The sequence below is a fragment of the Mauremys reevesii genome, linkage group 1 (genome assembly GCF_016161935.1).
Source record: "Mauremys reevesii isolate NIE-2019 linkage group 1, ASM1616193v1, whole genome shotgun sequence".
Taxonomy (NCBI): domain Eukaryota; kingdom Metazoa; phylum Chordata; order Testudines; family Geoemydidae; genus Mauremys; species Mauremys reevesii.
Genome location: NC_052623.1, coordinates 105,695,165 through 105,717,335, shown reverse-complemented (window position 1 = coordinate 105,717,335; position 22,171 = coordinate 105,695,165). Strand labels below are relative to the sequence as shown.

The window sequence follows — 22,171 nt, the reverse complement described above, 5'->3', positions numbered from 1 at the left end:
TGTTTTGAAATGTTTTTACTTTTTTTTTTTTTTTTAATAAAGTCACCATCATTTTAAAAAGCGATGTTACTATTCTAAGACCTGATTCTGCAAAGGGATGGTGAGCAGACACCTTCCACAAACTGCTTTATGGACTCAATACACATAGTATGTTAAGTCTAAACAACTTTTCCTGGAGTTTGGCTTTAAACAACAACAATAACAAAAAGACTGTAAAGTAATAAAATTCAGACTGCTCCAAAGGTTACTCTTTCAGGACTGCTTAGCCACACCTTCATTCCTCTCTGCACAGAGCCTATACTCTAAACAGGGAACGATATGCTGTCTACAGGTTTTTTGCAACCAGCGTACAGAATTCTAGAGGAGGGATTCAATTTTATTGAACAGTTTAAAAACCTATAGAAATATAATTTTCTTTTCAATTCTCTGGAGTTTGCCATAGAGGTTAATAATTGAAATAAGTTTGGCAGTATCTACAGAATTACAGTAGTACAGTAAATCCTTGCTTAAGGTTGTCATTATGTTCCTCAAAAATGCTACTTTAAGCGAAACGATGTTAAGTGAATCCAATTTCCCCATAAGAATTAATGTAAATGGGGGGGGGGGGGGGTAGGTTTCAGGGAAATTTTTTTCACCAGACAAAAGACTATATCTAATCTAAATCTAATCTAATCTCTCTCTCTCTCTCTCTCTGTATATACATATATATACACACACATACACAGTGTAAGTTTTAAACAAACAATTTAATACTGTACATAGCAATGATGATTGTGAAGCTTGGTTGAGGTGGTGGAGTCAGAGGGTGGAACAGGGTGGGATATTTCCCAGGGATTGCCTTGCTGCTAAATGATGAATTTACACTCGGCTGAGCCCTCAAGAGTTAACACATTGTTTTAATTGTAGCCAATCTAATCTCTAGATTGTATTTTGTCACTGAATGGAGGGAGGAGACACAGTAGATGCCAGGCACTGGCTGCAAACATTCCCTGTGGAAGCTGAACATGATGGCGAACCTATGCTATCCCACTGGAGTGCACCACTCTCTCCATTTTCCAAATTGCTGGAGGGGAGGGGGGTGGGTGTGTGTGGGTGTGAAAGAGACAGAGACACCACCATGTGGGTGTGAAAGAGATGCGCATTACCCCTTAAAGTACACTGCCTTTTTAAGTAAATCAGCAAGTTGAGATGACAGCTGCTGCCAGCAAGATCCCTCTGTCCTGAGCCCTGTCCTGTCCCCCCTGCTCTGTGGAGATGGGGTACAGGGGGAGGGGGACTCCCTGACATGAGCACTCCTCTTCTCCCCTACTCCCTGCATAGCAAGCAGGAGGCTCCCAGGAGCAGCTCCAAGGCAGAAGGCAGGCACAGCACACTGCAGTGGGGGGAGGAACACCTGGACTGCCCAGCAATTGATAGTCTGCTGGGTGGCTGCCGCACAGGGAATTTAGGGGAACTGATAGGGGGGCTGCCAGTCCAGCCTGGTTCCAAGCCCCCACCAGCTAGCTCCAAAGGGCTGCTCTTCCTGCAAGCAGTGAACAAAGCAGGCAGCTGCCAAACAACATTATAAGGGAGCATTGCAGAAATTTAAACGAGCATGTTCTCTAATTGATCAGTAATATAACAATGAAACAATGTTAACTGGGAGATCTTAAGTGAGGAATTACTGTATCAGGCAATGTAGCAGGTGCTACTAAAGTTAAATAAATCTGATCATTTTTCATGAACAGGGTCCATTGTTTTAAGAAATTATCTGTATCTCCTGAAACTAATGGACTTGTTTAAACCAGTTACTAATTTGCACCTATGGTCCTTTCATGCACATTGGTATCAATGGAAGCACTATATGTGAAGGGACAGCAGGATCAGACCCAATTGAGATACTAAATCAGGTTTAAATTCTCCAAAGTCTAAAAACAGAATGTTCCCCAACCAAAATGAGGATTGTCTTATTGTCTTCATATTATAGTTCATAAATTCAGAGTCTGTATGACTAGGAATGGACTCCTAAATCAAGTCAACTAGGCCTGTTTAAAATGCTTTCAATGCTGTATTTTCTGCTGAATAAAATAAATGCCAGTAACCCAGTACTCATGAGCAATCCTACAATAAGAAACTGGAGAAAACAATATCTGCGTGCAAACAGATCTAAATTTTCAGCCTTCCAATGAATTATCATGAAGTAAAAAAATGATTTCACAAATACTTTGGGAGTAGTGGCCTCTCAAATCCAGCACTAATAATACAGTGTTGGCTGCAATGTAATTTAATAGTGCCAACTCTCATCAAGTAAGTTGATTAGCTGGCTTGTCATCATAAGTATGTTTAAATCAGTGTTCTCTTTCAAGTTTTCCCTTCACTGTTGCAGCTGTTCAAAAACAAGTCTTTCACATGGATAACAAAAAAGTTGTGTTGTTTTCCTGTTGTCCCAACAACACTGAAGCCTTACTGGGTATTACACTTTTGCAGAAACATGGACAAAAATGAGAAATATTGGGCTAACTGGCTTTGCTGCTTTCAAGTCTGGAAAGCATAAGTGGCTATGAAAAGGAACTATTTAATTATATACTCATTCCTGAGGGCATTCTGTGCCAAAAAAATAAAAATTCTATGCACATTTTAAAATTCTGCAAATTTTATTTGTCAAATAAATGTGGCTGGCTGCAGAGAGCAGTGAGGTTGCACCCAGCTCTGAAACAGCACAAGGACTGGGCCTGCCCCAAGGCCTTGCTCCTCCGTACCAGGTGAACCAGCTGTGGGCAGGCAAGAGCTCAGCAAGGCAGGATCCAAGTGTGGAAGGGGGGAATCTCAGTGTGCGTTGAGAGGGTTCCGTGTGAGGCAATCTGGGTGCAGGTGGCTCAGTGGGGGATTTGGATGCACTGGGAATTGTTAGGAGGTTCTGGATGCAACGGTAACGGGACTCTGCAGGGGGGTCCAGGTGAAGGTGGTTGGGGCTCAGCATGGGCAGATCTGAGTGTGAGGGACTAGAACTCAGCAGGAGTGTGTGTGTGTGGTGGGGTGCTCAGTGCCATGGGGATCCAGGTATAGCTGGTTGAGGCTCAGTGGGTGGGGTTCTGGGTGTGAGTGGCTTGTAGGGTGGTCCAGGTTCAGGGAGAGTGGAGCTCATTGGGGAGTGGGTTCTGGGTGTAGGGGGTGATGCTCGGCAGGAGGATCTGGGAACAAGGGGGTCTGAATGCACGGTGGTTGAGCAGATGGGGGGGGGGGGAAAATCAGCACCCTGTACAGTGATCCCTTCGCATGCAGCTGATGAGCCATGGGTGCAGGAAGTGGGGGGGGGAGGGGGCAGTGAGGAGGAAGTGTTTGCAGAGCTTCCTGCACCTGGGGAGAAATCTGGGGGAGGGTCTGACCCAGCCCTGGATGCCATGCAGGTGAAGAGGAGTCCTGTCATGCCCAGCCCAGCCAGGACTAGAAGCTGAACCTGACACGGGATAGGAGGCAATAGCTGGGTCTTCCATAGTCCCACCCCTCACCCCACAGTAATTTACCTCTCTGCCAGCTGCTCTGGGCACCCAAAACATACTACTACGGCAGGTCATATGACCGCTCTTGTGGCTTCCCTTTGCTTCCCCATCAGAAAGTAATTTTTCTATGAGGAAGCAGAGAAATTGGAGGGAGACATAAATTCTGCATGAGCAGAGATGCAGAATTTCCCCAGGAGTATGTCAGGGACAGTTAGTTGTCTGCTGTCGTTGTAAATCAGTTCGCTGCATCTATTTAAGCACAATAATGTAAGGCCAGGTATGCGTTGGAAACTTGCCAATATAATAATGTCAGTATTGGGTGTGATTTTTATGATTATTTGTATACCAGGAAAAGCCCTATTATAGATGCCATTATATCAGTATAAAACCATCTGAAAGCCCAAAAAGTCAACAGAGTTCCATAAGGGATGAACTGGGCCTGCAGTGTCCAACATCACACACTAATCCTATATCCTGCAGTTACCATGGTACATAATGCACCACAAAAAGGGGGACTGGTATAGCAGAAACTAAGAAAAATATATATATTTTTTAAACTGCACTACGCATTTATTAGAGTAAATACATAAAATAGAGTAACTGCACCCTTCGCAAATCCATACAACTAAATATACACATTACCTGATTCTCTACTGCTTTCCACCTTGTATAATTATGGCTGTGAAAAGAAGGTGTAAAATGCTACCAAATCAGAATGGCACCAGAATAGTCACTTTCAAAGGAGTAAATGTCTGCGCAAGGCAGGGCAAAAACTGACTTTTCAAGTTTTGGCCAAAAATGGATTTTTTTCCCCAAAAAAGTTGTGAGTGAAAGGAGGATTGAATATGACAATACCTTTGCAAATTAACCAGTGTCTGCAATACAGCTGGGAATAAATCAGACTAAAATGTCAGCTCCAGTAGAAAATTTAGTTTATTTTGCAGTAATCCTTGAAGAAAAAACAGTAACTAAGCAGTACAAAAAAAAAAAAAAAGATATTGCTTGGTCACACAGACCAAAAAAAAAAAATGTATACACCACTAAAAAAATATAGAAAAGTCGTGCCCCACCATTAATATTTTGCATGTTTTGTGATCTTCAGCTTTTAAAAATGGTATTACTACCTTGTTCATATTGCATAGCGGTTTTGGATTAAAAAAATCCTTTTACTTATGTTTACACTTAATATTTGCAGAATGATCTGTACTGAATCAAGTAGGCCTCATGTAGGAATAGCTCTTTTCTAATGCTCTCTTTAGCAAGTTAAACAAGACCTTTACATTTAGGGAAGGTTAATGTAACCGATGTTTAACTGTTGGAAGTTATTTGTACTCCTGTTCAATGATTTCTTTGATCCACAAAAAAACCTGTGTGCTTATTTCCATCATAATATCGTCTGGTGTTCGTCCTTTTACTGCCATGCCATGGTTTGCTTTTTCAACCCAATGAATTTCTGTAGGGGTCTTCATTTTGCTTGCCACATCTTCCAATAATTTCTATAAAAAAATCAAGAGGTAAAAAATTATTACATGCCAGAAATTATGTGGATCGTGGTCATCCTTTTGTCCATCCTAACATAACAAGCAGCAGTTGAAAATGCAAATAGAATTCTGAGTGCATTTAAATCAATTGATGTACTGTTAGATTACAATGTCATAATCTGTTTAATCTCTTCAGAGTACTTTGCCCAATGTTAGTCACTCACATGAAAAGAAAGTCCAGAAAACAAAGAGGACGTATCTATCTCAAGTCTTCTCCCATAAGCCACTGAAAAGCCATCCATTCCTGCTGCTAGTGGGTCAAGACACCAGCAACAAAATGGAGGCACCTTCACAGACATGTGAAGGCCAGTCTCATAGGTCACAGCAGATCATGGAATATCAGTAAAATAGTTTTAGGACTAGCTCCTATTCTGTAGGATTTTCCCCAGTACAAAGGAAGGGACTTACTTCATAGACACAGACCGAAGGATTTTCACAGTAAGAGTGTATACTCCAAGCACTGCTATTCTGTTGTAACCACTCATTAAAACATTATGACATGCCAGAAGCACTTCAAAGGCCTGGACAGTTAAGTGCACAGAGTCCTAAATCCTAGCAGGATTTTGTAAGGATCCTGTAACATACATCCCAAATCTGACTTACATATATCTACTTCGTGGGGAAAAGGAGAGAAGATAAACTCTACACCTTGCTGAACATTACATTTTGACTGTTACTAGCACTTGGATACTTTTGTGGAGTTTGGTTTGCAGAACCCTTTCTCCACAGGAAGAGAGAGCTCCACTGAGCAAGCAAATTTTGCCAGCAATATTTTTATTTGTCCTGAAAAATACACTGAATATATTGATATTATAGCACAGTATACACGTTGTGTAATCTGAAATGGTAGGGGAGCTAAGATTTCTTTAGAACAATCAGGTATATTCTCCCCAAGGCCTTTTTTTAAGTAATACTTGTCATATGGTGCTATCTGGTCCATTCAAAAGGCAAACAAAATTCTGTTCTGAGGTATTTTTGGGCCCCAAAGATAAGCTGTCTGTAGTAGGGATGACCTGGCAATATCCAGGGAAGGTGTGATATCCATCAGAAAAGCATCCCAACTTTCTCTTTAATTTGGTGGTAGAGTTCCCTGCCTGGAGCTTCTTGCAGCACATCAGTGGTTGGAGAAGACTGTCAATTACCACCATCATCTTTGGATACCAATGCTAAGCACATTTGAACTATTTCCTCCCCTTTGTAACTCAACTCACTTTTTCACACATCTCATCTTCTGATCCTGAGACAAACAGCACAGGACACTTAATAAAAAATAAATCTTCATCACGGAGTTTGGACTGGAGCTTTGGTCGATGCAGTGGATAAGATAAAAATATCAGACCATGAATGAAATCCTCATTGTCATCTTGGCTAATCTGACGTGTTACAGAGGCAGCGGCTCGTGAACCCATCGAACGACCTATCTCCCATTTAAACATAAAGAATAAAAATTATGTTTACTATCACATCATTTACATTCATATGAGAAGCACCATTCCTAAAAGTTATCCAATTTAATGTATGTTGTAACACTAATATGGCAAATACTCTACAAAATGACTGTGAAAGAGCAGCTGAGAGACTTTCATTCACCAGGACAATGGAGATCACCACCCAGAATTTTGGTGCTGTCAGATAACTGAACTGGGGGCACTTAATGATTTTACATCCATTATAAAGAAAGCAAGAGAGGATCAGAAGATGGAATACTTGTTTTGGGGAGTGGGGAAGGAAGCAGGGTAGAATGACAAAAAGTGGGCAATAACTCATATTTAAGTAGGATGTGTGAAGAACACGGAAAAACTAGAATTCAGGACCCTTGAAATACTATAGAACAAGGTTTACTATATTCTTGTACAAGGACATTGTATTGATTCTTTCCATGCTGCATTAATTGGTTAGTAGTAAAAATAAAGTTCCTGTGACCCACACTTCAAATCAGGCCAAGACATATACAATGGATTTATTTCAAGTATCTACTCTACTACTTTAAACTCCGGTGTAAACATATGGATACAATCTGAGAAGATGAAACATGCGTGAGGTCATTCTACGAGTGACAATGTGAGGTCATCAAGGTATCTCTCCCAAAAGAAGCTGCATTAGCTGGTGGATCAAGTTTTTTAATTGAGGTTCTGGAGATGGCTGGATTAAACTGTTTGTGAGGTCTGTTGGAGTCAGAAGAGGGTTGGTTTTTGCTGTTAGCTAAATGGGAGGAGAATTGGAGATCCTGGAATCAAGGAAATCCTACTAACCCCCAGGCAGGCGTCGTTACCTACAAGATGACCTAGAGAAATGGTCTGAGTACTGAATAACAGCAAGAAGAGCTAAGATACTAGTGGCACAAGTACTTTCACTATTCATGCATATATGTTTAAGTGTATTTTTCTTAAGTTACTCAATATTAAAAAAAAATTGTGTATTTGATATCCAATTTGTTTTTAGGTTTCCTTTATACAAAGGAAGCACATTTAGAACAGGTATAGGCAGGTACTATTCCACTGACCTACACTATGTATGAATTCCTTTTCCTTTGATAACACATGTGTGTGTATATATCTATCTATCTATATCTGTAAATCCATCTTTTCTATTGTTCTGCTACTACATGCAGATGCAGAATATATACAGATGGGGTGAATACTTAAATGACATTCAGTTTACCATGCAGTGTATGTTTTATTAAATAAAACTTGACTTATGCATACTGTCAAAGGTACAGATCACGAGAGACAGGTTGTCATAGCTCTTTCCCTGCAAATCCAGGATCTAATATGGGTTTCACGTGGCTAAATAAAATGTACACAAACATTAAACAGTATAAAGTGATAAAGGGTAACTTTTAGACAAGAACTGGATCTTATTACTCTATTATAGATTTTCTACACTACAGACCTTTGTATGTAAACAGTTTTAATAAAGAAAAAAGATAGTTTCTTTCATATATAGTTTGGAGTTAGACAGCTGAAGAGAAAAAGTACTGGAAAAAGTAAGATTATTGCTGAAGAATAGATTGTAAAAGTAATATTGTTAAGTAGTACTATTCTGTATATTACATATGTTATTTAACTACCTGACACTCAATACTAGTAAACGACACTATCAATGAAGTACTTAATTGGAAGTATATGGAAATCATAACTGATCATCTTATTTCAGTCCTCCTAAATATCCATCCATATTCTCCCTCAGTTATATCTGTGTCAAATTATGGGTCAAATAATAGATTAAGACATAACTATGCAGAGTCCTCGGGAGCTATGGGCTTCATGGCGTCTTGCATGAATCCTGAGGACTCCCAATTTTTCCCAACCCTCAGGAATGGGATAATTATACAATGTACTCTTAAAACCACCAACAGGGCTAGGATTGTAAACAAAAACATCCACCCCTCCCCTTACCTCCAAGAAAGACACCAGAAAGTTTATATTCACCAGAGGACTTTAAATATTCCTAAGGAAATGAAACAGCATTTTTTATTTGATTAAAAGACTGCATTTTAAGATACATGATAATAAAAATTGTTGTAGCTGAAGAATCTGAAATTGGATACTTCCCCCAATAAAACAGTCAATTTATTTATATGTGAGTTTCTTCTCCTCGCTTTCTCACACCCCAAAACAAGTACTTCTGCAATACTTTTAAAGCAAGAACAATTTAACAAGCCCAATACTCACAAGCTACCCTACAATAATACACCAATAATACATCTAAGGTAGATGTGATTAACATAGTGATGGAACTTTTCAATTTCAAGTTTACCAAAAGATTATGAATGATAAATAAAATATTTAAAAAAAATCAAGAAGTATCCTGCCAGCATTCTCTAAATAAACTTTCAATACAATATCATATTTCTGATTTCCTATCTGGTTAGAAAAACTATTATTGTGTACTTTTAAAGAAGCTTCAACACAAAGCTCCTCAGAAGGCCTGCATTAATATTAGCAAGATCTAATTTCAGTAAAATACGGTGTTAACACACAACATTTAGAAACAATTGTGATATCAAAATGTGAAGGGAACCTCAGAGGGCTGGACTGTGCTCTAGTCTTACATAGCAGGGTAAGTGAGTACGACTCCCTGACTCACTAGCTAGGCCTACCTGAATCTTGGGTGCGGGTCTGACACAGAGTGCAGCGCCTGCTCTCCAGATACAAGGTATGGACAAAGTCTTGGCTCTACCTCCTATCTAGGGTTGCCAACTTTCCAATTGTACAAAAACAGACACCATTGCCCTGCCCAGTCCCAAAGGCCCTGTTCCTGCCCCGCTCCTTCGCCGATGCCCCGCACCAACTCACTCCACCCCACCCCCGTTGCTGGCTCTCCCCCACCCTCACTCACTTTCACCGGTGCAGGAGGGGTTTCAGAGTGTGGGCTCCAGCCTGGCAGCGCTTACCTGAGGTTTCTACCGGAAGCGGCTGGCATGTCCAGCTCCTGGTGGAGACCAGGGGGCTCTGCGTGCTTTACCCAGCTGCAGGCCCTGTCCTCGCAGCTGTCATTGGCCGCGGTTCCCGGACAATGGGAGCTGGGGAGCCAGTGCTCAGGGCGGGGGTAGCGTGCCACCCCTACGCCTAGGAGCCGGATATGCCAGCCACTTCTGGAAGCCGTGCAGAACCCACGCAGGTAGGGAGGCTGCCTTAGCCCTGCTGTGGGTGGCCACCCAGACTTTTAATGGCCCAGTGAGCAGTGCTGACCAGATCCGCCCAGTCCCTTTTCGACCAGGCATTCCTACTCCTACCCTCTGGCTAGCGTAGCTGGCCTGGGCAAGAGGAAGGCAGGAATAAGCTGCACTCTTTCAAGGGCTGTACTCACTCCCACCTGCCCCAGGGCTGAAAAAGAACTGAGGGTCTTCCTAATGGCTCAGTCTAGTCTTGAATGATTATAGTAGAAGGATGTCAAATACAACAAAAACTACTTACACAAGGAGGAGGAAACTAAAAGAGCTTGGCTTGTTTAGAGGGAATATCATTGCCCTCTATAAATATATTGGTTGGGGGGATTATAAACACCATGGAGGGTAAAGAACTATTTAAGTTAAATGAAAATGTTGGCACAAGAGCAAATGGGTATAAACTGTCCGTAAATATAGGCTGGAAATTAGATTTCTAACCATCAAAGGAGTGAGGTTTGTGAACAGCCTCGCAATAGAAGTTGTGTGGGGAAACAAATGAGTTAGTTTTTAAGACAGACCTGCATATGTTTATGAGCGAGATTTGTGTGGTGACAGGGGGCTAGTCTCAGCAGCCCTAGGGGCCACTTCTGGTTCTAATGTCTTATGTTCCTAAAATCTCATGCTTCAGGGCATCAGTCAGTCACCCACAGGAGTCAAGAAATAAATTCTCCTGCCCCCTCTCCATCCCTCGGTACTCTGTTTGGCTTTTTTTTCCTCCACAGCTGAAGATAGACACTGGACATGGAGTGCTGAGGTGGTACAAACTGTTCTCTCTCAGGTGCCTGGTTGGTGGGTCTAGCTCACATGCTCAGGGTTTAACTGATCACCATTTTTGGTAATGGGAAGGAATTTTCTCCCAGGTCAGACTGGGGACCTTGGGGTTACTCACCTTCCTCTGCAGCATGGAATGGCTCCACTTGCTAGGATCATCTGGGTATATCTAATCAAATAAATTTTCTGCATTGGTGGTACCCCAGTCCCTCTGGTTCTTGGCCCATGGCACACAATAGTTTAGTCTTCTGAAGACTGTAATACCGTGATTTAATTCTGGCTGCTGGGCTTGGTGCCAAGCCAGCTGCAAGGTCTGTGATACAGGTCAGACTAGATGAGCTGGTGATCCCTCTATGACAAAAGCATTTTAATTAGGGTGACCAGACATCCCGATAAAATCAGGACTGTCCCAATATTTCGATGTTTGTACCATGTCCCAACCAATTTGTCCCAATATTTCACTTTTTTTCCCCCTCCGCGGCAGCACTCTTTGGTTTTTTTTTTTGCTCTGCCGGCGAACACCCCCATGTGTCCCGCTATTTTCTCCCTCTGATCTGGTCACTCTAATTTTAATACTTAGTAGTGACAGGAAATGACATATGCAAAAAAGCATATGATGGCTTAAGTGGATTTTAATAAAAATAAATTAATTTAACAAGTAGCCTGGAGTGTTGCTGTGGCTCTAAACTTTCCAGAATTTAAAATACAAGCTGGTCTTTTCTTACCACAACTGTTTTATATGCTTTAGTCCTATAAGCAATGTTAAGGCCTTTACAGGTAAATCTCAAGCACAGAAGTCCACGGGATGCAAGATAGGCTACCAAAGAAACTAAATGAGAGAAATTCATATCTCCTCCAGCTCCATGAGTAAGAATCACTCCGTGTGTTAATATCTTGTCTGGGACAGAAAAAATAGCATCTAGGTATTTATTTCCAAAAGGTATTTTCACTTTAACCTAGAAATAAAAATTAAAAAAGAAAGAAATAAATATTTCCAGTTTGTACATTCAGGATATCATGCCATAAATAATTTGCAGTTATCACGCTGTTCTGTGCTCTGATGCAAAAGGAATGAAGGATGGCCTTGCTATTAAGGCAATGTACTAGCAGTCGAGAGATCTAGTTTCTTCTATTCTTGTTTCAGTCAAAGACTTCCTGGGTGACCTGGACAAATCATTAATCATTCTGGAGAAACTGAGACAGCTGTAAAATGAAGATAATGATGCTTCCTTAACTTATAGGGGAGTTGTGAGGCACACAGAAACACTGTCAATTTGAAAGATTTTATATAGACCAAGAGAGATAAATATATTGTCGGGTACCATAACAGCCTACTCCCTCAATTTTTTTAAACAATAACAGTTTCCTATTTCTAGAAAATTTCTCTCACCCATGTGTGGAACCACTTGCAGAATCCATGCAGATGAAACAGTAAAAAATAACTATACAAAGAGTGCTTTCAAATGAACAAAGTCACCTGAGGAAAAAAAAATGAACCTGGCTTCTTTCAGTATATTAATTTTAGGCATTACATGTAACCACAATAGGTAAAAATGTTTTAAATTGACAGTGTCCCTTTAATTTTAATGTTTGAGGGGCTCAGATATTATGGTGATGAGTGCCATAAAATACTCATATGAAATAAAATATTTATCTAATTCAATTTCAAAGAAACACAAAGAAGGCACTTATCATATACTCCACGTGCCTCTGGCAGCTATTTAAAACAATGAAACATGAAAGAGGACAGCAAACAACATAGCAATAAGTGATTACACATTATAGAAAAGGGGAAATGAGGAAAAATGCACCATTCTTCCCTACATATGGTCCTTCAAATAACATCTCCTTTTCCCAAAGGCCGTTGTAAAAAGATACATCTTGCAGCATCCCATGAAGATCCATACATTTCAGCTATTTTGGACTGGGAGAGTAATCTGGGTCTAATGAATTCCAAAATTGAAGAAATATGTCCTGCCAGTAGCTCCCTCTTTTTGCACAGCTGCCAAGTTTAGTTCTGCTCCTAGTTTGACATTTTATGCAAATTATTTAACAAGCTAATTTGTACATTAAATGCAAGTTATTTGCATAAACCATAATCTTGAGTTTATGTTCAATACTTCCCTGAGCAGCGCTGGAAATGAGGCATGGAGCTGAACAAACTTGGCAGTTCCCCCTGGTGAGGATGCTCACTTGAGGGTGGCTGGTGGATAGCTGGGTACCAGTGGGGGAATCCAAATAGGAAGTTAGGTGAGTGGTTGTTGGGGCGGCTGGAAAACAAAAGGATACTGGAGGTTTGGGGACTGCTGAGGGTATTGACACTCATGGGGAGGCAAGGGATACTGTGGCTGGGTGGGAGCCAACATAGGGGTGGAGACCTGGGACCAGTATTAGGCTCTCTTGTGCTGCTGCTGCACCTCCTCCTCCAGCTGCTCATTCCTGGTCTTGGTCAAATAGAAGGAACAGCAAGAAAGAAGACTACTAACTGCCTTGTCTACAGGCACCGCAGGTACCTCTAGTGAGTGACCAAAATACAGAACTGCAGGTGAATGCCTGTAGCCTTCCCACAGCTCGCCTAGTGACATTTCAGGTAAGATGTGTGAATGCATGACACGGCTGTCAAAAGCATGACTGCAACACAAAATGCATGTTGGTAGCCCTATCTTTTATATATAGCAAGGGAGCTCCATCTCCAGAACTTTCAGTTCTCACTTACAGCAGTATTGCACAAGGTGAGAGGTGAACTCTCAAGGCAGAAAAAGTGCAAGCCATTTAGGGCTGTGTAGGTCAATTCCAAAAGAAGGCAGTGCAGCCCACAAAGAACTGGCAGCAGCTCACTCTGAAATAGAAGTAACTGCTGTAAATTGTACCAGCTGCATTTTCCCAATGGAGTTAAGATACAGCCCCAAATAAAGCATAGTGCACTCATCTGTTAGGTACGTATATGGAGTCACTACTATAGCACCTAGCACCTCATAATCTTTTTAATGTATTTACAAAACCCCTGTGATATAAGGAAGTACAATTTTCCCTACAAAGAGACTAAATGATTTGCCCAAGGTCACGCACCAAGTCTGTGGCAGAACAAGGACTTGAATACAGGGGTCCTAAATCCTAGGCTAGTGCCAAGTGGACTGAATACTGGACCATCATTCCTCTCTCAGTGATGACACAACATTAATCATAATAGTGAAGTCTGCACTAAAGAGAAAAATATGAAACCTCTTCTGCAAATTAAAATAGAAAGGAAAAAAGGTGAAAGCTAGTTGTCCATTTTAACAGAGCATCAGCAGAACACTACACTGTTTGATGGTTCAAATACAAAAGAGTATTTATTTATTCAATAAACCTTTCATTCAAAAATCTGTCATTAGATTTTCCACCCCTCCATGGATAATTTATTTTGATCTTTTTTGTAAGTTTGTTTATAAAATCTGAACTTTGAGCTAAATTTGATCTGACAATTTTCTTTTAGTCTCTTTAAAGATAACAAGAAGTGGAAGGTAACAACCACCACAAAACCCCACCTGCATTTGAAAGTCTAACTGATACTGTACAGATCAGATTTATCTCTTCTAATAGCTTACTTCAACTTCGTCAAATAGCCAAACAAAATAAGGGTTATTCCAGCAAAAGTAAAACAAGCTAACAGACTCTGCTGCTTTTATGGGCTGTAAAAACTCCCCGCGTCCAGGAAATGAAACTTGCAGTGAGGAATGAAAACGAACCTCAGTAAAACCACCCATGTTGCTCTGACGGGCAGGGCCGTTTGCCTTTCAGAAACCACCAGGGCAAATCTCTGTAATAAAAAGGGGTTTTTTTTATATTTCGTCCCCAGGGCTGCACAAGCACCGCGCGGGGGCAGGTGCCAGGCACAGGCTGCCAGCGGGGAAGCGCGGCTCTGCCACAGCCACTGGCGGGGGGCGGGTGGTGACTATCCAGCCCCTCCCCCCAGATACTCCGCCCCGGGCCCGGCTCTGCCCGCAGCAGCGGGAGCGGCTGCCGCGGCCTGGCCTGGCCGCAGGGAGGGTCGGTTCCCCCCCCCGGGGCTCGGCTCAGGCTCAGGCTCAGCGCGCCCCGGCCTACGCGCCCCGCCCCCGCTTATACAGCGGCACCATCGCCCCGCGCTGCAGCGCCGGGCCGGGCCGGGCCGGCTCCTTCTCCCCCGCGGAACGGGCCGAGCCCCGGCCCCGCCAGCCGATCGCCGTAGGGAGCATGCGCGGGCGCGGGGCATGCTGGGAGCTGTAGTTCGCGCTCAACGGAAACTAACCGCTGCCGGGTCACCGAGTGTGCAGCCCCCCCCGCCCATTTTGTCCGCCGTTGGAAGGCGGCTCCCGACCCAGACTGCGCTGAGCGCTCGCGCTGCCTGGTGTCCGGCCTGCGACCGGAACCGCCCGTCGAAAAGGAGCCTGGCGGCGCCAGTCAGCACTGTAGTCCGTGGGGCTGCCAGGCTCCCTGGCTGGCGAGGCTCCAGGCAGCTCCCGGAAGCAACGCCACCTCCCCACTCTGGCTCCTGTGCGTAGGCGCAGCCCCCAAGGGCTGCCCCTGCAGCTCCCATTGGCTGGGAACCGCAGCCAATGGGCTGCGCCGGTGGATGGGGCAGTGTGCAGAGCCACCTGGTCGTGCCTCTGTACAGGAGCTGGAGAAGGAATAGGCTGCTATTTCCGGGAGCTGATTGAGGTAGGTGCTGCCCGGAGCCTGCACCCCTGATCCTCACTCATGCCTCAACCCCCTACCCTGATCCCTCTCCCCCGGAACCCCTTGGTCCCAGCCTAGTGCACCCTCTTGCATCCCAAACCACTGATCCTGAGCCCCACCCCATAGCTCATATCCCCAGCCAAAGCCCTCACCCCTCCCATGCACCCTAACCCCCTGCCCCAGCATGGAGCACCCTCCCACATTCCAAACCTTTTATTCCCAGCCCAGAGCCAACCTCCTTCACCCCAAACCCTTCATCCCTGGCCCTGAGCCCGCACCCCCCTCCTGCACTCCAACCCCCTGCCCAAGCCTGGTGAAAATTGAGTGTGTGAGCAAGGGGGGAAGAGAGGGGATGGAGTGAGTGGGGGTGGGGCCTCAGAGAAAGAGCAGGGCCTTGGGGAACAGAGTGGACTAGGGTGTTTGTTTTTTTTTACAGTTAGAAAGTTGGCAACCCGATTGCCCCCGCAGAATGGGGCAGGGAGCCTGGGGCGGAGCAGGAGCTGGGGGTTTGGATTGGGCGTGGCACTGGCTGTGGAGAGGTAGGCCCTGAGGGTAGCATGCCATATATACTTCTCTGAATCCCTTGGTTGGACATTCATGGCTTTGGAGCAGTAGTTCAGGTCGTTTGGCATGAAGGCTTTGTTTCTGATTGGGCTTAGGACAGAATGAAGAGTAGTAAATGGAGCATATGGCATAGCAAGAATCTGAGGATTAATTTTGTGAGGAATTACTATCTATCTTGTGACACTGAACTGTCATGTGACCTCACAGCTGCATAAGAAAATAGTCACCCTTGCTTTACCAATAAACTCAGTGGAGGGTTTATGCTTCACTGTAGATCACCATGTCTCCAAAATAAGAATTCATAGGAACCTGAGAAAAATGATGATTGTTCAGCTGTTGCTTCGCTGTCACCTGTTCTTTAACAGAGCTTGATTTGAGTTTGAATACCATCCCATATCGCAAACTTTTTTGAACTCAAATATTCATGAAAAAGTTTGTCTGTGAGTGATAATGATGTAGAAATAATTAAGTGTTATTCTTTTAGAATCAACCCATATCCCACTGAAGTGAATGGAATGACTCTCATTGATTTAATGGAAGATGAAAGTGTGTGCTCAGAGCTACAGTACACAAACTTTATGGCAGCTAAAGGATACTGGATCAACAGGGGGTTTAAAAAAGAACATCTGAACTATATTGTGCAGATTTTAAGTACAAATATCCAGGTACCATCATTTCAGCAAAATTTCTGAGTTTGTGTAATACATAGCAGGATCAATAAAATAAGTATTCACCTGGTAAAACAAAATGTAGTGCAAACATAGTAAAACTATGAGTCTGATATGTACACCATGGGATGCTTCACACTCAGAGTAATCTACACAAAGTATATTTTATTAAAATACTCTTCCAGGACAGACTATGGTCAGACAGTGGTTGACTGGACTTTTCAAGGACTTCTCAATTGTTGGCATACAAAAAGCCTGGTTGTTACCCAGCTAATTTGAGATGTCATCACCAGTTGACATTCCACTACTACATGATTTTATCCCTACTGGAAAATAAGTGAGCTCCACTTTTGTTTTGAGGACCTTAATGTTATTCTGACTCAGTACAAGTGGAATTTATTGAAGACTGATTCAAGTACTCAAGCTTCCTGAGAAACTAACCCAGGAGATAAGCTCTGATCTAGCTAATATCTCAGTGGGCACTGGCAGTTAAATAGAAGTTTTAGATGCAGGCATTGTTGCTTTTAACTCAAAAATATTAGAGGCAAATAGGTCAACCATGTTTAGTCTGAGCAAAATAGATTTATCCTTTCAGTTCTGATTCAACCCTTGCTGATGTCAAAATTACCATCTCAAAACTGGCTAAAAACATGTAGTGCCAAATTAGGAGAGAGTGATATAAAACCAACAGAAAGCTGTTATCTAGCCCTCAGGAAAGAAAGTTCCCTAGAAAGAAAGTTACAAATGTGGAACCACTGGGAAAAGGTTTGAATGGACTCAGTGTTCCATAATTGCAAGTGTTGAGAATGAGCTGTCACGGGATCTGGCAGCTGACCCTGTCATGTTAGGGAAACCCTGCAGAATGCTAGAGACAAAATGCCAGGAGATTTCCATATCTGTTTTTCCTTGTGTTGTATTAGGCGGTATTTGCTGCAGTGCTCCCTCCAAGAGCTTTACAACAGTGCTGAATAAATGTATTTTGATCACAGATTACTCTCACATTGTTATTATTAGTACTGATTATTTACAAATCATCCAAAAATGTGCTAGGTTCTAGACAGAATAAGACAGGTTGCTACCCTGCAGAGCTTACAATCTAAATACTCAACATACACAGAAGAACAAAAGAAAGGGAGAAAAAAGAAATGTATGGTTTTCATTATCTGCTCTTTTAACCCCGATTGCTTACCTAATTATAATTACTATGTAACCTATGTCAGTGTGCTCTGGTATTTTTTAAAAAAACAGTATTAACTTTTTTTTTTATCCCCTGCCTAGTCCATCCCATATATTCCCCCAACTCTTGCTTGTTTACTCACAGTCTTGTTCCATCTCTTGTGCAAATGCTTACCAATTGTTAAACCTTTTCCTGTGTTCTAACTTTCTACCTTATGCTTCACTTGTTGAATCAGCTGCTACCCACCTACACCCTTTTTTCTGTGTTCATTCTCTCCAAGCTGTAAGCAAGATAGTCTTCTCTCTTCTCCCCCACAAGAGTTAAATTCCATCTCCATATGAACAGCTCACTAAATATGGGACAGCTAATGTCAGTTAGTGTATTGGGCAGTGAAGATGGGGGAGGGATAGCTCAGTGGTTTGAGCATTGGCCTACTAAACCCAGGGTTGTGAGTTCAATCCTTGAGGAGGCCACTTAGGGATCTGGGGCAAAAATTGGTCCTACTAGTGAAGGCAGGGCACTGGACTCAATGACCTTTCAAGGTCCCTTCCAGTTCTAGGAGACTGGTATATCTGCAATTATTACTATTACTTTATGCTGTTGTGGTTGCATGTGCTAGGAAAAGACAGGCTGGTGGTGCCCACATTGTTTCACAGGGGTAGAGGTGAGCTACTCTGCTTGCCCCCATTATTCCTACAAATGCTGCTGCCCAAGCCCTTCTTCCTGGGAGATCAGGGGCATTTATAACTCTCAGAAGCTACAGATTTTAAAATGAATTTTCCCATAATACAATTTATGTATTAAATGCAGGCTTAAAAAGGTATTTTTATGTTTTTTTTCAATTGCTATTTTTATTAATCTCTGCATATGTAATTTATAAATTCTAGTATAAAGTGAATATCTTACTAATATCACAATGATACAGGCCAACATTTTCAAACCTGGGTGCCTAAAGTTAGTCTCCTGAATGCATACTTAGGCATCTAATGATTGGAATGATTTTCAAAGATGCTGAGCAACCCCTGTTCTCACTGAAGTCAAGGGAGCTGCTGACAATTGAGCACCTTTTAAAAATTAGGCCATTTCACTTGTGGTGCCAAAATATGGATTTAAGAGTCTAACTCTGGTCACCCAGATTTGAAAAAGTTGGTGTGATGGGGTGGATAAACCAAATCCCACTCTGGAGAGAGAAGGGTGCCGGAACAACTCTGGGCTGGGGAACCCCACTTCGACAGCTCTGCTAGGCATGCTCCAATTGGAGGAGGTACTTAAAAGGGAGTCTCTTCAGTACAACAGGGTGGTGGAGTAGGTGGGAAGAGGAAGATCTGCACTCTGCTACAGAGGGACTACCCCATGATGGCATTCCCAGGGGGAGGTCTGCTGGATGGAGCTAAGACTCCCTAGTCTGCTGAGACCTGTGTACCACCGTGCCGGGACAACCGCAAACTAAGAAGCAACCAGAGGGCAGGGTAGAGCAGTAGGAAGAGACAGGACATTACTGGTTTTGCATTTGCCCATTCATCAAAAAGACGATTCTCATCTATCAAACTTAGAGTGGGAATTCTTGTGTGGCAAGTGACAAGTCTACTTTGTATATGATCCCACAACAGCATGCTTCTCAACAAAGGCCCGCTCAAGCTTTTCTGTGCACTCAAAGGCAGGTATCCAGTGCTCCCAGTACTTCAGAGTACAAATTCCCGACTGCATTGTAAAATTTCTGTTCCTTCATTTCCCCACCCGCAACCAAAGACTGCAACAGGATCTTTTTGTGTGACATGACAAATCTTTCTCTGAGCCGCTCTGCTAAATTATCTTGAAGGGTACGAATATGCAGTGTAATATCTGTCACCGATGAGTTGTTTTTCTTGATTGCCTCTACCATCTTCTGAAAGGTGGTTGTTTGCTTACTAGTAAAAGCAAGCCATAGTTTCATGCAAAAGTAATTGAAGACTTCAGCCCGTCAAAAATCAACAAAATTCTATCTAACGCTGGTCCAAGAGAAAGGAATCCTGTGCCGGCATGTTCTAGCAATTTAAAATACTTGAGGTTGACAAATCGGCGGAAGTCTTTTAGTTCTTCGACACGGACAGTGTAAATGTGAAAGTATTTATAAACTTTCATGGCAAAGGACTCCCAAGTCAGTCAGAAAACAGTCAGCTGCTGTTTTCAGAAAGTTATGAACTATGTGAGCACCGCAACCAATACCAAAGATCTCTTTCTCTAGTTTGACTTGCAGTTTTAGCCATACGTTGTTTTTCTCACTGTGTTTAGCACCACCAAAATTTGTATTGGCATTGTCTGCACAAAGATCAACAAGCTTTTCATTAAGAGAATGTTTCTCAATCAATTGATTTAGAAATTCGCACTGCACATCAGAAATTTTGCATGGTAGAGAAGAAAACTCAATAATTTTTGTGTTTACCCCACTAATTGGAAGAAAATAGTGTACAAGAACAAGGAATAGTTTTTTGTTTGATGCACCCATGCTAAGTGTGATAAATGAGCACTTCTATAAATCACACTGCAGTTCTTCTGTCGATAATGGAGCTAATGTTACAAATTATTGCCTCAGATTTTGTGTGCACAGAGAACAACTTGGCTTGGTAAAGTTTTTTAATCAATTGCAAGATACAATCACTAGATGTGAAACTCTGTTTGTGGCTAGGGTGACCAGACAGCAAATGTGAAAAATGGGACAGGGGGTGGAGGGTAATAGGAGCCTATATAAGAAAAAGACCCAAAAATCGGGACTGTCCCTATAAAATGGGGACATCTGGTCACCCTATTTGTGGCACACAGAATGATAAGCAAACAGTCCCTCACTTGCATGTATTTGATCAGCTTCTGTATTTTGTGTAACATAAAATTACGAAGCACTTAGAGTTGCACACTTAGTTTGTTCAGTGTCCTTGTAATTTTTTGTTTGAAGATGCTGAATAATGTCACTACAGCCGCCGTGAGCAATTGAATGTGCTCCACACATTTGACATATAACCTGAGTGTTGTCAGCTATTGAAGTCCGGACTGTACCGGCTTACTTTCACCTCTGGTGTTGACACACCCTAAATCAACAAATCATAATTATTTTTACTATTCATTGGCTAGCCCATTTGTAATGAGCCTAATTCAAAATCACTGGATTTTGCCCATAAAGTCTTCAGTTCCCACATCTTGGAAGGTCAAGCAATACATTAAAAAAAAAAAACCCTCAGGCCTTTTGCTACAGGTACTGGAATACATATTTAATTGGTAAAATCAGCAGGTGAGTCCAAATTTCAAAAGCTCTCCACATCTGATCTTATTTCCTTTTTGTAGTACAAAAGGTTAAGCTGCCCAAATCAGTCTTCAGAGAAGCACATGCAACATTTGTCTTGAACTTTTCTAAACAGACTGAATGAGCTTTCCACAGACCCTGAAACTACTGGCACTGCAAGTGCACATAATGTTATACTGAACACAACAGTCTATGACTGGGTTTCACTTCTCCAGGATTCAAGTGCTGTTATGCTGTCATCATAGGGCATTTGCCGCTGCACGTACAAGTCAAAATCGTGCTTTAACTCTTCTTCCTTGCAAGGGAAAATATTTTCATAGTTATTAAAATTGTGTGACATCTGAGCCTCTACAAATGAATCGAACACTTTATTGCTAGCAAAGAAAAGCACCCAATGCAGAGTCCATCATGTACATAGTGAGATAAAGTGGCCTTCAGTTTATTTTGAAATTCTGATGAGAAAGCATGTGATACAGATTAAAGGAAGCCCATTGACTTGCATTCCACTTCAAGATATTATCTACATCAGCAGCAACTTGTAAATTGCATTTAAGCAGTGTGTCTGTGTGATATATCAGAGTGCATTTGTTTCCATTTGCAAATGAGCCCCAGGGATATTCCCCAAAGCAGGGGCGGCTCTACACATTTCGCCACCCCAAGCACGGCGTCATGCCGCGGGGGGTGCTCTGCCGAAGCTTTGCCTGCGGGAGGTCCACCGAAGCCGTGGGACCAGCGGACCCTCCGCAGCAGGGACCCGGCGACCGGCAGAGCGCCCCCTGCGGCATGCCGCCCCAAGCTCGCGCTTGGTGTGCTGGGGCCTAGAGCTGCCCCTGCCCCAAAGATAACTTGCAATACAGTACTTGGTGATTTCCATCATCCTTGACCATCTGGTGTAATTTCATTGCCATCTTTGAAATGACTGCATCCTTCTCTTTAATGACAAAGTCTTTCACTGTCCCAATGTGCATGAATGAATTTTGCTGCCTCTGAGCAGGAAAAACCAGCATGATGGCACCACACAAGAGGGTGCATGCAAACCTGAGAGGCTCATGTTATTGCTTGCACAAACTTGAAAAAATGCTTGCCTTTTCCTGTTAACACGTTCAAATATCACTGGAAAATGTATCACAAATTCACTGATGTGGAACTCAGTTTTGATTGCATGATTAATGGCTACATGCAAAAGGTGAGCAATACATGGAATATGAAGCAGGTGTGGATATTTCTTTCAAATTCTTTACTAAGCATTTATATCCTGAAGTCACTGTTAATTCACAGTTTTCCCACATTTAGTCATGCTCTCACAATACATGTTGAACCCAAATTG

At 42.5% G+C, this 22,171-nt stretch overlaps 1 protein-coding gene and 1 long non-coding RNA gene across 4 annotated transcripts; one reads left to right on the top strand and one right to left on the bottom strand.

Annotated features, from left to right (window-relative positions):
- Positions 1-4,394: 4,394 nt before the first annotated feature.
- TEX30 (testis expressed 30) lies at positions 4,395-14,938 on the bottom strand. 3 transcript variants are annotated; one of them, XM_039501465.1, is made up of 6 exons: positions 14,803-14,938; positions 14,192-14,262; positions 11,189-11,419; positions 8,419-8,470; positions 6,232-6,437; positions 4,395-4,975 (listed from the first exon to the last, which is right to left on the bottom strand). In XM_039501465.1, the coding sequence occupies exons 2-6, from the start codon at positions 14,207-14,209 to the stop codon at positions 4,802-4,804; spliced, it is 681 nt and encodes a 226-aa protein (XP_039357399.1). In that variant the 5' UTR covers positions 14,210-14,262; positions 14,803-14,938; the 3' UTR covers positions 4,395-4,801. The 3 variants fall into 3 exon arrangements, with proteins under 3 accessions (XP_039357399.1, XP_039357392.1, XP_039357406.1); XM_039501458.1 differs by having other exon boundaries at positions 14,734-14,866; XM_039501472.1 differs by lacking the exon at positions 14,803-14,938 and adding an exon at positions 14,615-14,635.
- A 60-nt stretch (positions 14,939-14,998) lies between these two features.
- On the top strand, positions 14,999-17,381 carry LOC120383391. The gene is made up of 2 exons (XR_005588438.1): positions 14,999-15,143; positions 16,210-17,381. It is a non-coding gene; the product is annotated as an uncharacterized LOC120383391 (long non-coding RNA).
- The last annotated feature ends 4,790 nt before the right edge of the window (positions 17,382-22,171 follow it).

Coding starts and splice junctions, on each gene's coding strand:
- TEX30 (XM_039501465.1), bottom strand. Junction 8,471..11,188: donor AAGCATATAAAACAGTTGTG/GTAAGAAAAGAC, acceptor TCATTTCCTTAG/GAATATTTAAAGTCCTCTGG. Junction 6,438..8,418: donor TTCTGGTGTCTTTCTTGGAG/GTAAGGGGAGGG, acceptor AATGGGAGATAG/GTCGTTCGATGGGTTCACGA.